Source organism: Carcharodon carcharias, chromosome 1, assembly GCF_017639515.1.
Source record: "Carcharodon carcharias isolate sCarCar2 chromosome 1, sCarCar2.pri, whole genome shotgun sequence".
Lineage (NCBI taxonomy): Eukaryota > Metazoa > Chordata > Chondrichthyes > Lamniformes > Lamnidae > Carcharodon > Carcharodon carcharias.
In genome coordinates this window covers 20,122,391-20,140,148 of record NC_054467.1, presented here as the reverse complement: position 1 = coordinate 20,140,148, position 17,758 = coordinate 20,122,391, and the positions used below count along the sequence as shown (strand labels likewise).

The window sequence follows — 17,758 nt, the reverse complement described above, 5'->3', positions numbered from 1 at the left end:
ATAGTAGTTAAGACTTGTGCTTCGGAACTTGTCATGCCCCTAGCCAAGCGATTCCACTAGCAACAACTCTTCCCAGGTATGTCCTGTGCACAAAAAGCAGGACAAATCCAACCCAGCCAATTACCGCCCCATCAGTCTACTCTCGATCATCAGTAAAATTATAGAAAGGGCAACAACAGTGCTCTCAAGTTGCACTTGCTGAGCAATAACCTGCTTACTAACATTCAGTTTGGGTTCTGCCACGGCCACTCGGCTTCTGACCTCATCACAGCCTTAGTTCAAACATTGACAAAAGAGCTGAATTCCCGAAGTGAGATAGGAGTGAATGCCCTTGACATCAAGGCAGCATTTGACCAAGTGTGCATCAAGGAGCCTTAACAAAACTGGAGTCAATGGAAATCAGGAAGAAAACTGTCTGCTGATTGGAGTCATACCCAGCACAAAGGAACTTGGTTGTGGTTGTTGGAGGTCAATCATCTCAGTTCCAGGACAGCACTGCAGGAGTACCTCAGGATAGTGTCCTCAGCTCAACCATTTTCAGCTGCTTCATCAATGACTTTCCTTCCATCATAAGGTCAGAAGTGGCGACGTTTGCTGATGATTGCACAATGTTCGGCACCATTTGTGACTCCTCAGGTACTGAAGCAGTCCGTGTTCAAATGCAGCAAGAACTGGACAAAATCCAGGCTTGGGCTGACAAGTGCCAAGTAACATTCGTGCCATGCAAGTACTGGGCAATGACCATCTCCAAAAAGAAAAAAATCTCATCATTGCCCCCTTGACATTCAGTAGCTTTACCATTGCTGAATCCCCCACTATCAACATTCTGGGGGCTACCACTGACCAGAAACTGAACTTGACTAGCCATATAAATAATGTGGTTACAAGAGTAGGTCAGAGGCTAGGAATCCTGTGGCGAGTAACTCACCTCCTGACTCCCCAAAGCCTGTCCACTATCTACAAGGCACAAGCCAGGAGTGTGATGGAATACTCCCCACTTGCCTGGATGAGTGCAGCTCCAACAACACTCAAGAAGCTTGACACCATCCAGGACAAAGCAGCCTGCTTGATTGGCACCCCATCCACAAACATTCACCCCCTCCACCACTGATGCATAGAAGCGGCAGTGCATACCATCTACATGATGCACTACAGAAACTCACCAAGGCTCCTTAGGCAGCACCTTCCAAACCCACAATCACTAACATCTAGAAGGAGAAGGGCAGCAGATGCACCACCTGTAAATTCCCCTCCATGTCGCTCACCATCCTGACTTAGAAATATATCACTGTTCCTTCACTGTTGCTGGGTTAAAATCCTAGAACACCCTCCTGCACAGCACTGTGGATGTACCTTCACCACAGAGATTGCTGCGGTTCAAAAAGCTAGCTCACCATCACCTTCTCAAGGGCAAATAAGGATGAGCAATAAATGCTGGCCTGGCCAGCGATGCCTAAATCCCGTAATAAAAAATTTTAAAAAATCATTCACTGTATTGGCAGGACCAGCAAAACTCGGCCAATAAAAGTCACTATATACCAAGCTATTGTCTTTATCAGCTTACTATGTATATTGGAGCCATGGATCTGTTTCCAATATCACATCAAACAAACTCCCATTTCCACTGCACTGTCTTCAACTTATCACTGGCATCAAAGTAACAGTCAGATTGCCTAACAATGATATCCTTAACTGCTGCAGTATAGCTGGAATTAAGGCCATGATTAAAATCGTTCAGGTTGGTCCGAACATGTCATTCATTTGCCATGATTATGGAATCCCCCAACTTATACAGCAAACTACAGTGTGAATATCCCAACAGAGTTGGACAGATGAAATGCTAAAAAGACACATTTAAGTATACCTTGAAATATTGCAACACCTGGAAGGTCATGGTCAGAGACAGTCAACAGCAGCAAATCTATCAAGATGGTCTGAATGAATGTGTGACTGTATGTCTGCATCCAGGATCAGCTTTTTCTCCCATCAGCACACCGGTACAAACTGGAGTTCATCCATTGATTTGATGGGGAGTTCCATCATATCAGCAGCAACTCTTTGAGGTTCAGCACAGTACCAGATATAATTTTTTAAAATCACTTCACTGTGCAAAAAATATTTATAATTAAAGAAATTATGTCAGTTTTTTTAGAAATAATTTAACTTGTCAAAAGAAATTTATGAAACCTCCTCTAATTCATCATCTATATCCTATACTTCAATGCTTTCTCCACAAGCACAGGCATAGTCATGTTGGCAATAGTGCTTCACTACCTGTCACGTTTCTGTATTTTTTTGCTATTTTGCCACAAAAATGATTTGGAAAATACATTTTTTAAATACGTCATTTTAAAAATAATCTCACAATAAAATTAATTCTCACGACTTGAACAAAAGATGCACCAAGATGAAAAATATAATACACCAAATTTTTCTTCTCCCAGAGGCTGAACAAGTGATTTTGTAGTTAGACATTCAGAAAGTTATCTTCCACCATTGTTTAAGGAAACCCTTTGGTCACTGAAGGGGGATAAACTTACTGACTCAGTGGGAAAGGCTTTTAAAAATCAGGATATCAAAGAGTGACTCAAAAACAGGATACAGATGAGCCTATTTAAGTCAAACAAGATGACCCACACAAGTTGGTTAAGCCAAGTATGTTCAGTATTTTTATTTCATTATATAGAGGTCAGCTGGATCAATTGCACTGTGAATTTACTCATACCTATTACTCCATTCAATCACCTTACTGGAGAATAAAGCAGTTCCACAGGACAAACAAATTTTGCTTGATCTAGTCTTAAAGTTTTGCCATCAAAAATTTGTGCATGAAAGGCATCCACGCAGAAGACACTCAAGCCTGCTTGAGGTCACATTTAGGTAGGTAAAGGGCAGTATGATCAAACTCCCACAAAAATAAAATGCTCAGAACACTTAACGAAGGAACCAACAGCAGTGAGTCAGAGAAGGCAGACCCTATTTTGTAATATCACCCCAACCCGTCACTGTCTGTCCAACATAAAGTAATAAGTCAGAACTTGCTGATGCTTGTTAACCAAAGCCATAATGTTTTGTCCTTTTTAAAAGCTCCACGCTTTACCCGATAACATATTTCTTCCTGGATACCTGCTCATACTCAGTCTTACAGTTGAATATCCCCAATGTCTTGCTGCTCCTTGTTAGGTTTTAAATCTCAAATCCAGTCCATCACCTCCAAACTCTGCTTCACCAATAACCTCTTTTCACATATTGTACATAAATGATGTAAAGCTTATTCAGAACTCAACTGCCCATGTTGTTTCCAACACTTTTTTTTTGTTCTTGGCCTGTAAATGGCACTAGAAAGGGAGTATGCATGCATTATTGTAGTGTAGCCTTCATGTGTAAGCCAGACTAGGTAAGGGTTGCAAATTCCCTGAAAAATATTAGTGAACCAGTTGGCATTTTTATGACAATCCAACAGTTCTATTAGTTCTGGTGCTAGCCCACAAGGTATCAACTATAAATTTTGCAACTTACCATAGTTGGATTTGGTTCTTGAATAGGGTTGCTAGACCAGAACAAGAATCATGCCTTAAAATTTCTTCCCTCCACATCACTTAAGTCACTTACCCAAATGTGTCTCCTACTCTTTTTTGAATCCAATCTCCAACAATGAAGCATCTTGGCATTTTGCTACATTATACATACTATATAAATGTAAGCTGCTGTAATAACAGTCAATATTGGCAGATATACTGCCGTGTACACAACTGAAAATGTATGAAGGTACGCAATAATTTACTTCCTGACAATTAAAAATCTCCACAATTGTTAAGTACCGTACCGATAAGGAATGCAACATTCGCTCCTTTTCTTGCAGCTGGTTTTTTAAAGATTGAACTTCTGGGGCTGCTCCCTGGTTCTGTTTAGGGTCCAAGGTTCTGATAACCTAAAGAAAAGAGGACAGCTATGTTAAAGCACATTTTATTTATTGACATAACTGTGTGTGTAGTAACAAGTAAGAACACTGAAAACTTCAAGAAATAGTTCAGGGAAACGATCATACTCAAAGATGGTGGTGCTAACAACAAAGACAGCATAGGTTCATGGTAGATTGGCGCACTGATGACTATGTAAGCCACAATTTTCCACTGCAAGCCTTACATAATCATATATTTGGCAGTCTTTGTTGATCCCACTGGCTTTGCCAATCCTTCTATCTGTCATGCTTTACCTCCACATTAACACACCATTGTGGCTCAAGACCTTTCATTCCTTCTGTCACTACGGCATGCCATTTGTGTATTAGTGAACATGGGTTTCCCAAGAGTCAATATAACTGATTCTAATTTTAATGGTGATTCACAGTTAAACTACAACTGATTTTTAACACCTTGTGCTAAATAAACTTTCAATCAACAATCAACAATACAATAATAATAATTTTAAATTATTTCAGATAGCTCTATGATAGACAACTTCAAGAAAATTCAGAGAAATTGCACTCACACTCTTAGCCTTTTCTAGGTATTTCTTGTATCGGTCCTCCATTTGCTTCATATCTTCATCTTTCTTTCTCAGGGCCTCTTGAAGCTCTTCAATCTTTTGAGCTGTATAAGGTAAAGGAGAGTCGAATTAGCTTTATTAAATTGATATTAGTTTACATTATTGCAAAGTTACAGCAATTTTCAAAAAGAAGCAACTTGCAAAAGTCAATAATAGGTAAAATTTGCACAGCTGCACTGTCAATACTGAAACAGTACAGACAGGTAAATATATTATTAGTATGCCATATGATAGATAGGTATCACAACAATTGTTCAAGTTTGGGTATGTAAACATTTTAAGGATGTTATTTCTTTGATAAAGTTAGCAAGGATAAATGGTTAAAGTCATTAATGTGTGGATTTATTTATAAAAGAAAAAAGACTTACAGCTGTTATTGTATTTTGGTTCCAAATCATCAATGTACGCTCGCTTCTTCTGAAGCTCAGTGTGGGCTTCATGTAGTTTCTCCCTAAGACATCCAAAAAAATGACAAGACTTACAAATTACACTGCTTGGATGCTGAAAAACCAATTATTTCGATTTTAAAATATATTGCAATAAGGTCTATGAGAAGCTCATTGCAAGTTTTTTTCAACATGTGAAAATCAAGCAATTTTAGGGGTTGATTCTCAAATATTTTGATATGTTGAAGAAATAATGAACTAAAGATATTGATTATAGAACACACTTCCCTGCAAAGTGTCACATCAATGTCCCCTCAGTTCTGAATATCTTCTGACTCAACATCTGACTCCCAGTTACATCTCCGTTAAGGCAACAGTAAAAACAAATACATTTCAACAGACCCAGGCAAAGTACACAATACCCTGGGCATTCACAGAGAGTTTTCTTAGCTTTGGTTCATGTGCACACCAGCTTGATAACTTCAGGCTGGAGGCTTTTCACACTTATTAGATCTTAAGAATGCCTTCTGCTTACACAACCTCAGCTCCTTTATACATGTTTCTCCCTTTTTAATGTCAATCCCATTGTTCCAATATGCCTTTGCAACTTTACTTTTTCTAGAATATAAATCTTTCACAGTACTCATATTTTCAGTAATCTTTGGGAAAAATAAACACACTGTTTGGCTTAGCCTCCTATGGCTAGGTGTAACACCTACCATCTCTTTGAAATTCATGACACTGGTTTATCTAAAAAATACAAATGTCTCTCACACTTCACATTCTAAAACTTCAGCCATGTTTATGTATTTAGCACTTCAAACCTAACTTCTTTTGATAACTCAAAAGCTACAGACTAGCTATCTGCAATTCAATTAAAACCCCCACATACACAGAGAAACTAATCTAAACCCCACTATTAACCTACCTTTACAATAAATCACAATAATATTATGAAAATTATTATACTTTAATGACATAGTTTTGAAATTTGCAGACTACAGTAAGATTTCACTTGCCCCTCAAACATTTTCATTTATTGGTAATGCATTCAGATTCCTTTTTTTTGAAACCTTTCCTTCATTGAGTGGATGAGATGATTGAAACCATAGGCAGTCCATCAACCACAAAACACTATCACGCTTTTGTCAATCTGTCAGGAGTGGAAGGGGGAAAGTGCTACCTGATTTTTTTGCCTCCCAGATCATCTGCCAAGCATGGGAGAGTTCATCAGAGAATCAGTATTAATAGTCCAAGGTTTTGGCCTTCTATTTATGGAAATGTCTTATAAAAGGGTTTTTTTTTCAACAACTCTGAACACCCACACCATTGGAAACATTTTTAATCGAAGTTTCCACAGCCTAATAATAAGCATTTGTGGGGAGGGTGGGGCACGAGGATTTTTTAAAAAATTACCAATGACAATTAAACCACCATGCTAATACCCTTTTTGAGAATTTAGAATACCTAGACAACAGGCATTTTTGACATGAATTTTTCTTAAAAAAAAAAATACTTACAAATGTTCTTCCAATTTCTTTTTCAGAAGAATTGACTGCAAAAAAATAAAAATACAAAATACAATCATAAAAGGTAAAATTAAGTTCCAAATGCATTCTGGTGTGCAACATATTAAAATATAAAATGTATTAATTTCACTGTATAATCATTGCAATTGTGTTCAGAGATTTAATATTTGTTTGATATTAGTACATGCTGGCAGTTAGCAATGTAAGATGTTACTTAAATGAAGGCATACTCACAATAGCCTACAGCAGATGGCCATGCCAAGAAACAGAGATAATATGTTAGTAGGAAGCAAAAACACCAGCCAGCAGAAGAAACTCTTCAGTAACAGATGAATGAGAAAAATTTAAGCCTCTTAATTTGTGGCACATGAATGTTTTGTCTGTCTTCTCAGCTGATATGAGTAGCAGCTCCATCATCTCTCCTGATCTGGAGAACTTTATTCACACATATCTTTTAATATCCACATTGTTTTCAAGCATATGAGTGGCTTCCAGTTTCCACACTAAAACACAAATGACATTCACAGAAATGAAACATATGTACAGGCTGCCATTTCTGATCATTGCGTGAAGCAGCAGCATCTGAGTTTCTGACTAGTGCTGAAACTATAAACGGAAGACAAAGGGAAAATAAACTCAATCTTTTCCAGTATCACCTTTAAGATTTAGAATCCACCATTTTTTGTAAAATTAATGACTCTATTTGTGGAAAATTCTATTTCTTTCTCTTAATTTCATAAAGTTGTTAAAAGAATATAGAAATTATTGCAAGCGATGTCTGCTAGCCTTTAGAATAAAATATTTCAATATGTTCAATGAAAGAACTCAAATCATTATTCTAATACAAAGATATCCAAATGAGAAGCTGTATTCCCATAGAAGCCGAATTGTGTTGCCAGGGAACACGAGGAGGCTGGTCAGCTGTAATTCACTTTTAGCTAAGGCCTACAATACCTACTTTCTCCATTGGTGGTGCTGTAAGCATTCCTTTCGACCCTCAGGCCGATTCCTGACTGCTTTCTCCAAAATTCAGGATCTCCTGCAAACAGTTCCAGCTTACAGGTATTTTCAAAATTTCAGTTGAACTTCTTTGCAGTTTAAAAGAAAATTGTTTGCCTTTTGTCTGTGCCTCTTTGCAACATTTAGTTGTTTTTGGGAATACTTATGAGTTCTGGGGCCATAGCAACGAATCAGTGCTCTTCCCCTGTCTACCCAATCTCCTTAAAAAAACTGATAGGTTCTTTGCTTCAAGCTATGAAGCTCTGGAGACCATAGTTTTTGTTTTCCGCGTATCGCAGTTTTTTTTTCCGCGTATCGCAGTTTTCTTTGTGATGTTTAATGAATACAATATAAATTATGAATATAAGATAAATTTAAAAATTTGTCCCAGGCTCAAAAATTACTGGGATAAAAACAAAAAAACTGCGGATGCTGGAAATCCAAAACAAAAACAGAATTACCTGGAAAAACTCAGCAGGTCTGGCAGCATCGGCGGAGAAGAAAAGAGTTGACGTTTTGAGTCCTCATGACCCTTCGACAGAACTTGAGTAAAGGTCATGAGGGCTCGAAACGTCAACTCTTTTCTTCTCCGTCGATGCTGCCAGACCTGCTGAGTTTTTCCAGGTAATTCTGTTTTTGTTCAAAATTTACTGGATTGCCCTTTACACCCTACCTTTCTGGATAGTTATTTTCCCCTACTCGGGCTTTGTGCTTGCTTGCCATTGTCTAAGATTGAGAAAAAGATTAATAATGGCAATTGCACCCAATGGTTGCTAATGTTTACACCCCAAAATATAAAGTTGTATTTTACTTATTTATGTCTTATTTTTGCATATGGGCAATGGCAGATTTACTCACTATCCTTCTTTCTTGATGATTTTCACCAGTAATTTAGATACAGAATAACATAAATATGCAAATGTACTTGTTTCAGAGTTTTTTTGCGAGAATTTGACTGCAAAATTGGAAGTATTTAGTGAATATATCTAGAAGCTGTATAGGAGTACAATAGTTAGGGTAACATAATTGTACTTTACTGGTACCATTGGTTAGTGAGCACTAGTGTTTGTTTGCCATTATTAAACAACCAGCTTTTACAACAATCAGGTATTTGTAGCAAAACAATTTTGGGAGAGCAATCAGACTAATGTGGCAAGTCATGGTCTTAAAGAGTTTCAGTTTCCAGCAGTTTTTGAGGTATTGCAGAGCCATACCAGATATTAAAAGGGAAAGAAATTTAGGTGGTTACTCTATTGTCCTTCTCATAACCTATTAGTGGGATAGGCAACACAGCAACTTTAGTAATGATGCAGAAGGTGATGCCTGTTTTGTGAACTGGTATGCGGCATGACACTGAATTCAAAAAACGGCGAGAAAATAAATTGGAGGTACAAACAAAATAGCAAAAGGTTTCAAGCCATTTAAAAGACTTACTGTTAATTAGTTAAGCTTGTTTTAAAACAATCTGCACAGCTTTTTGAGCACAACATTGATGTATTGTTAAATATAACTTTTGGCACTGTAGGCACACTCACATCTTCTGCTCTTGAGCCCTGATCTTGTAATGCCTTCTGAAGTTCTTCAACCTGAGACTGTATTTCCAAAATCCTCTGATTGGCTAGCCTTTTAGCAAAAAATTAACAAGGCATTATGGTTATGTTTACACATGGATACAATTGTGAAATAGGCTCCCTCCCACAATCATATCATTTACTGCTCTTGTTTAGCTGCTCCTTGTCTTGCCACCACCCTTCTTTGTCTTAACTCCTTTCTACTGCTCCCTGTGAATGTTATCATCTCCCTACACCCCCACTAATTTATCCACCTTTGCCATTCCTGATCTTATGTCTTACACTATTTCACCTCTTTTGTTCAATCACATCTTATGCTCTCCATCTCCCTCGTTCTCCCTCATGCACTTGGCACAAGTGACTGAATGCAATATTTTAAGCGGTATTTGATTTAAAACATTTTTGCAACTATAGCCTAGAATACACAGCTACATAATTTCCACTAAAGAAAGAAACTTAATTTACAGTGTCTTTCCTAACCAAGATACCCCAAAGTGCTTTACAGCCAATGAAGTTCTTGACGATATAAAGCTAGATGGGAAAATAAGCTATGAAGAGAACACAGAGTCTGCAAAGGAATATAAATAGGTTAAGTTTGCATATAAGGTGGCGGCTGTTGGAGGATATGTGGGGAAATGTGAGGTTATTCGTTTTGGTTGGAAGGATAGAATATTACATCAATGGTGAAAATCTCTGGAACATTGTTGTTTAGAGGGATTTGGGCGTCTTTGTACAAGAAACACAAAACATCTAGGTACAGCAAAGAATTAGAAGGGCACGTTGGCCTCATTACAAGGAGGCTAGAATAGAAGAGTAAAGAATATTGCAGTAATTGGACAGGACTTTGCTGAGACCAGATCTAGAGTACTGTGCATACTTGGGGCTCTATTTTTAAGGTTGCCTTAGAGTGGGGATGCAATGACAGTTCATGAGATTGATATCTGGGATGAGAGTTGTCCTATGACATAAGATTGAGTAAATTGGGCTTATATTATCTAAAGGTGATCTCACTGAAACATAAGATTCTGGGAGTGTTTTATAGGGGAGGTGCAGAGGTTGTTTTCCCTAGCTGGAGAGTGTAGAACGAGGGCGTACAATCTCAGGATAAGGGCCAGCCATTTACGACTGAGATGAAGAGAAATTTCTTCTGTCAGTGGGTTGTGAATCTTCAGAACTCTTTACCCAAGAGGGCAGAAGATGCAGAGTCATTGGGTACATTCAATGCTGATCGATAGACTTTTGGACTAATGGAATCAAGGGATATGAGAATCAGGTGGGAAAATGTTGGGCGTGAAGATCAACCACAATCCTATTGAATAGCAAGATAGGCTCAAGGGACCCTATGGCCTGCTCCAACATATGTCCCTTTGTTCTGTTCCTTTTTAAAAGCCTGCAAATCTGTAGCATCTTCCAGTTTGGATAAATGCTCCACATCCAACATGTCAACACTTCTGTTCCCTCGCCATTCCTTCACTGTCGCTGAGTCAAAATCCTGGAGCTCCCTTCCTAACAGCATTGTGGGTGTACCCACACCACATGGACTGCAGCAGTTCAGCATCACCTTCTCAAGGGCAACCAGGGATAGGCAATAAATGCTGGCCCAGCCAGCAAAGCCCACATCCCATGAATGAATAAAAAAAAACTTCATGGGGGCCAGAGTCGATGTTGAGGACTCCCAGGGAAACTCCTTCCCAACTGTATACTACTGTGCCGCCACCTCTGCTGGGTCTGTCCTGCTGGTGGGACTAGGCATACTCAGGGATGGTGATGCAATGGGTCTCTTTTGCAATTTCCTCTTTGTGCCTGAGAACTGAGCAAAGAGGAGAAAAACTGTTTAGTGTCACCAGTAATGAATTCAATTGCATCATTTCTTTGTACTCTATAAATTTAATTACTTAATACATTCCTAGAGCTAATGCATTACGAGGAGATGTCATCAAACCAAAATATGACTTTCTAGATAAGCTTGTCCATCTCCCTGCAACTAAGCTTTTAGCCTCCATTAGTATCCTCATATAGATCAGAAATTGGCTATGGTGGGAAAGCTCTGATGCAGCGATAACACAATTACTGCATGGCAACTGCACTGCTTTCTCTCTGAGATGCAACTCCATTAATTTGATGCAAATCCTATTGAAATGGTATGGCTTTGCAGCCATTATCAAATTGTATTTTATTTCAAAATGAAAGCATGACAAACCCAACGAAGTTAATCCAGCTGACGGAGAAAAAACTGGAGTAGAAACGCAGATCTAGCACACAGCTTCTGTTGCCACTTACCAAGCATAAGTATCAAGCTTTTTCCTTTGATAAATGTTACAGTCTCACCATCACATATTGTACATATTGAGAGTTGGTGTAAATAAATCACTTCTGGAAGTGCGTTAGGATTAGCAGATCATCATTGGACTGTTTCCTACCTATTCTCTGTCTCCAGTTCACTCTCCCTTCTGTTGGCATCCTCCAATAAACTTTGAAGTAAAGCTATCTTTTCATTATCTGATCCTTCTTGGTTCAACTTCAGGATCTTATTTTCATGTTGTAGCCGGATAAGTTTCTCCCTAGAAAAGGAAAATAATTTTAATCCACATGACATTTTCTGTAACTTTATTCATAAAAGGTATGATAAATGATAAAGTATTATATAAAAGATATATCCAATCCATCCAATTACCACCCCATCAGTCTATTCTCGATTATCAGCAAAGTGACAGAATGTGTTGTCGACAGTGCTATCCCGCGGCACTTACTTAGCAATAACCAGCTCACTGATGCTTAGTCTGGGCTCTACTAGGGTCACTCAGCTCTTGAATTCATTAAGACCTTGCATCAAACATTGACAAAAGAGCTGAACTGAAGAGGTGAAGTGAGGATGTCAAAGGTAGTCACCAAGGCAACACTTCCAAGTGTCGCATCAAGAAGCCTCAGCAAAACTGGACACAATGGAAATTGGGGAAGACTCTCCAATGGTTTGAGTCACCCTTAGCACAAAGGAAGATGGCTGTGGTGGTTGGAGGTCAATCATCTCAGTCCCATGACATCGATGCAAGAGTTTCGTAGGGTAGTGTCCTGGGCTTCATAAGCAGAGGCATGCAATACAATAGCACAATATTGTGCTAAACCAGAGTTGTTCAACATATGGTCCAAAGGCCATAATCTGGCCCACTATGGCTCTCTACCCAGCCCGCTAAGTCAGTGTTCAAAGTACAGGTAATTGCAAATGAAAGATTCTGCAAGGAACTGCTCCTCTGATCACTTGTGAGCAAACCAGCAGCACATGTGGGAGAGAAACAGTCTATGAATAGAGGAGTAGTGAACAGTGTAAAGGTGAGTGGCTTAATTCAGCCTGAACACTAGCGGTGGTGAGTTTGCTAGGAAGAGAGACTGCCTGCCAGGGGAGGGAGGGAAGAAAGAAAGACTGTCAGGGTTGGGAGGAAGACAAGGTCCCCTAAAGGACTACAGGAGTCAAGATGGCAGAATGGTGGTTGCAGCAACAGTGGGACTCGGGACAGCTATTTTTTTTTTATATATGCCATTTTGCACAGCCAATTTTATACATATTACTAATTAACCCTGCTTCATTACACAGTACAAGGTCTAAAATAGCTTTCTCTTTAGTGGGATCCACAACATATTGCTCCAAGAAACCATCACAAAAATATTCTCAATTCATTTTCTAGAACACACTTGCCAATTTAATTGTCCCAATCTATTTGAAGATTAAAATACCCTACAACTGTTACATTGCCTTTGTTACAATCTGCACTCATTTTTTGTTTCATGCTCTGTCCAATTGCATTACTGCTGTTGGCCGGGAGGGGGGCAGGCGGGAAACTACTCCACCAGTATCTTTTGACTCTTGCTTTTCCTAATTTCCATCCATACTGATTCAATTTCATGGTCTTCTGAGTTCAGATCCCTTATGTCTATTCTTATGTCGTCATTTACTATCAGGGCTACTCCTCCTCCTTTGTCATCTGTCTATCTTTCAGAAACAGTGCTAGAAATTGAATGTGCAGAGCTATTCGAAGATAGGACAAATGATATAGCATTCGAAGATAACTGATTCACATCAACTCATATTACCTCCATATTAACAAGCCTATATTAAATCGTGTTATTCGCCTTTGAAGGAAAATACATTTTGATAATTTTTAAAATGTAGCACTCTTTTACTTACTTGATTTCAGGTGTTATTATCTCTGCTGCTAAACTATCTGATGCCTCTTGACTGTTAATTGGAATAAGTCCTGTCAGAAATACAAAGTGCTGTCAGGATTCAATTATTTGCATTAAATAATAAATAACTCAGCAGACAATATAAAGCAAATGAAAATAAAGCTTTTACTACAGACCGGCTGTAAGTTGGCCTTGATGCACCTGAACACACCGCAGTTCTTCAATCGTCTCCTTTAAAGAATCTCTCTCTGTTCTTAACCTCTGTAGAAACATTTGAGTTTTAGATAGATTCAGAACATTATGAAACTCTGCTTGCTTGCATGTGAGTTTAAATAAGTTCAATTTCCCCTATCTATAAGTACTTTGCATTTCTGAGCATAAGACTAGTATTGTGCTAAGTAATTTTCAGAAAACTGATGTTGCAATTCAATTTCTGTAGGTTGGTTGTAAGGAAAAAGGTATAAAATATTATTGGAAACAAGTGTAACACAAACATGAAGTATATAATAACCTTCCATGGTTTGTCAAGGTAGATTTTTGTTTCAAATAAAATTCAGAGGCCAGAATTTGCCACCAAGATCTAAAATGAAATGGAAAAAGGAACTTGCATCTTTTTCTTTTTGAAGAGTATCCACTTTTTCCTTCAATCTTTTATACTCAAACTCCATTTTGTCTGCCTTTTTTGACTCCTCAGACAACCTGTTTTGAAGTTCAACAACCTACAATGATAAAAGTTGAATAGAATTTAGAAATTTATTATTTAAAATATCCCTCCACAATTACTACCAGGCATGTGAAATCCTATAACTGATAAATCAAAGAGACAGCAACTTGATTGCTCAACAGGCATTTGGCAAATTTAGATTAAAAAAAGAATAACTTAAATGCCTGAACTTTCAATCCAAACATAGATATAATGGTTTACTTGAACACACTGTAATAACTATTGTTATCATTAACATTGTCATTTCGACAACAATAAAGGAAAGGCTGGAAGTGTAATCTTTATTCAAGTACTTCTCTATTTTATAAGCTATGGCTCTCCTCCCAAATAACCTGTGTGGTTTTACTCACAGGGAATGCCTTAGGATTTCACTAAAAATATGAAGTCTGTGACTTGCAGCAGCCAGGGAACAAATATAGAATCACCAAAAAAACATTCAGAAACCTTTTCAGTGACTGGTGATGCAGTTACTCACTAACACTGATATATTCTGATGCAAAGAGATTTCTGCAGAAGAAAACATCTGTCATATTCAAAGGCATTTCCTGCTTTGAAATAAAGATCTATGACAGTATTTCAAACAAAAGCACTGTAAGGATCAAGTTCAATATATAGACAATAGCTTTTTAAGCATTTGCAACTTAACTGATTTTACATTAACTGTATTGCTGTGCATCATGATCTTCGAAAATAGTAAAAATATAATAAATAATGGTAGCAAATGTTTACCAAAATAACTGTGCAAGCACTTAATCTTACTGCATCATTCAGTAAAAGGGAATGTAAGGAAAGAATTCATCATGAGAAAAGGAGTTTAAAGTTCTTGTGTATCTTATGTGAATTATAGGCTATTTTAGGTGAAAAGAGGCATAATGTTGCAAATGATTAAGCTAGATCCGGTAACGCAATGTGCATAATAAAATTTTGTGGTCCTCTGACTTGAGGGAATGGAGATGGGTTCTGCATCAGGGCAATGAAGATGGTGTAAAATGTTTCAGGATTGTATCCTTCATCAGCACTGAAGAAGTTGAAAATCATGTCATTAGCATCCTAAACAAGGACGTGCAGGGGAAGAAACTAGCAAACAGAAATCTCTCTGTGGCCTGCCACCTTAACTCTCTGCGTCATTTCCACTTTAACTTCTCTGTTCCTGGCATTTTATATTGTTCCAACAAAACTCCACTTCAGATTGCATCAGGAACAATATCTATCTTTCTTTCGTGTACTTCTCCTGGTCTGAATACTGATTGGAGTAACATTAGCCATATTCACCATTTCATTTACATCAGGGGTTGCTGGTGATGTAAGGCAAGGTTGTCGGTATCCAAAGGGGGAGAAAAATACTTTGTTTTGGGTTGGTGGAGGGGGTACAACCAGAAAACTGTTTCCTTATCAGTGGGGTGGAATTAGACCCTCACTGTTGATCTGTTCTCTTTCTAGGCTGGTAGGCCTGCTATACTTTGCCAGCATCGTCTATCTTATTTCCAGCTTTGCTCCAATTTGAAAGTGGATTCCAATATTTTCAGTTTTCCATCTCTTCCACCTTACCCACAGGCCTCCACAGTCTCAGCAAATTACAAGACATCTGTTTCTTTAATGTGTTTTAATTCTTTAATGCTTCTATACATTATGAGTGAAGTGACACCACTAAGCTTACTTCAACAGCATCTACCACCCTTAAGATTTCTACCATTAAGAAGGAAAGGGTCCTGGGAAAGTCATCAGCAACAAACCCAAGTTATATACCATCCTGACTTGGACATACATTGCAGAATCAATGGACAGTTAGTGACTTGCATTATTGTGATGAATGGGGACTATCAGCAGAAAGCAGCCATGCACCATTGTCTTAAGGCAATGAGGGATGGGCAATAGGTGTGGCTTTAATAGCATCACCCATAGCCAAGAATAAGTTATAAAAAACGTAATTAATACACTCTGTATTTGGTTGTCTATCTTGACCCCCCCCCCAACCTCATTTCTAACATTATTAAAACACCAGTTTATCTCCTATAGTGTAGAAGGGAACAAGCTCAAAATGTATGACTATTCTCTCCATTAATACTGATCAATCTGTTGTTTACTCCAGCCTTTTCTGTTTTTGTTTTCAGTATTATAGTGCAGTATTTTATTTTTTATTACTATTATTATCTGGATCTTGCCAAGAATGTTACCTTTTGGATGTTCTGTACTTCTTCAGATAAATCTGCTGGCCTATTGAATAATTTTTTAAAAATCACTCTATATAAATTCTTTCATACCTGTCTCTTGTACGTTTCCAGTTGTGCTCGTGCAGCATTTGCTTTCCGTAACTCCTCTTCTAGACTGACTGTGTTCTGCATGTACATTGTATTCTTTTCCTCAAGGAGCTTCACCTGTCGACGCAAGTCACCCAGATCCTCTAGCTTCTTTTTGTATGACTCTACCATGCCCTCCAATTTACTCACTTTATCAGAAGAATGCCTAGAAAAAAGAGCTTGCATGTATAAAGCATCTTTCATGCTCTCAAGATGTACCAAAATGCTTCACAGCCAATTAATTTAGTCAAAATATAGTCACCTAAATAAATACCTAATTTTTGCCTAATCTGACAATAATTTATTAAAATAAGTAGTAAAACACAATATTGTCATTCAAACAGCTAGCAAATAAAAATTGTGATGGCATCAGATACATGATACAGGGCAACAGTATAATGTTAACCTCCAAAGTGGGACTTAATCATAGCACAAACTACTTAAACCAAAAGGATACATAGAAATAAGAAAGAAACATTAGCTTTAATTATGCTAATGCTCAGAGGATGAACTGGTCCTACTGGTATCATGATTATTTAGGTGTATGAGGGCTGTGGAATATTAGACTGTGCTAATTGAGGTTTCAATAGCTCTGAGACAACTTCAAGGGAGACATGAAAGTGCAAACAGGCAGTCACACTTCAAGCAAATTGCTTGATTTGGTTTTTAGCACCCCACCAAATGACTTTAGTGAGCACCTGAGTAGTAATCATTGTAATATAGGGATTGACTGCTATGTTAATGAGACTTAATAACAGAAGGAAATAAAATACTTCTAAAATTGAGGGAGGAATGTATATTCTTTTAAAAAGACCAAAGCAAAAGGGTTAATAAACAACAGTTTCTTTTTCTAAAATTCCAAGCAACTTACTAAAGGATAGAAGAAACATTTGAACAAGCAAAATCCACAGGAGAACGAAAATATAGACGATTGAGATTCCAACGAAATGCAACTCAAGAACTAAACAATGTATTAGAAAAAGCAAGAGAAATGTAACTCAAAGAAGTGAAAAGGAGGACTCAAAAATGTAATTACCTAAGGACATCCATCTCATCCTTTAAAGACTGGGCTTCTTCTGCGAGGCTAGTAAGCTCTTCATTCTGCTGTCGTAATTCTAAGACTTCTTTCTCAAGTTCCTCACAACGAATCCGATAATCATCTTTTGCTGCTTCCAATCTGAAATTCAATTATATAAAGTAAACATTAACAGACTTGTACTTTTAAATGCTTGAGTCCGTCTAGATAGAATACTGCAACAAATTAGTGTTACTATGAATTATTAATTGATATGTCTTACATTTTTCAGTAATAAAGATGAAACTGACAAAGATGATGATCTTTTTGCTAGTGTCCACATGCATGTTGAGTTCAAAGATATTAAGTTTTAAAGAATGGAACACTTGCTCTCTAGTGACAGCACCAAGCATGGAACTTGTGCAAGTCCCTTTTACCAACAGCTTAGTGAACACATTTTTATCTGGTGATCAGCCTCAAAGGACACAAAGTCCCAGATTTAATCTCTCA

General features: G+C 37.8%; 1 protein-coding gene across 7 annotated transcripts in view; it reads right to left on the bottom strand.

Moving 5' to 3' along the window:
• hook3 (hook microtubule-tethering protein 3) overlaps positions 1-17,758 on the bottom strand; it is a 144,946-nt gene that overhangs the window by 79,277 nt on the left and 47,911 nt on the right. For all 7 annotated transcript variants that reach the window (XM_041194335.1, XM_041194300.1, XM_041194328.1 and 4 more), the window contains 11 exons: positions 17,270-17,410; positions 16,198-16,399; positions 13,821-13,931; positions 13,389-13,473; positions 13,214-13,283; positions 11,454-11,594; positions 8,998-9,085; positions 6,455-6,489; positions 4,917-4,999; positions 4,492-4,592; positions 3,827-3,931 (listed from right to left, as the gene is read on the bottom strand). In XM_041194335.1, coding sequence (XP_041050269.1) covers positions 3,827-3,931; positions 4,492-4,592; positions 4,917-4,999; positions 6,455-6,489; positions 8,998-9,085; positions 11,454-11,594; positions 13,214-13,283; positions 13,389-13,473; positions 13,821-13,931; positions 16,198-16,399; positions 17,270-17,410 — 1,162 coding nt within the window. The remainder of the gene's footprint in view (positions 1-3,826; positions 3,932-4,491; positions 4,593-4,916; positions 5,000-6,454; positions 6,490-8,997; positions 9,086-11,453; positions 11,595-13,213; positions 13,284-13,388; positions 13,474-13,820; positions 13,932-16,197; positions 16,400-17,269; positions 17,411-17,758) is intronic.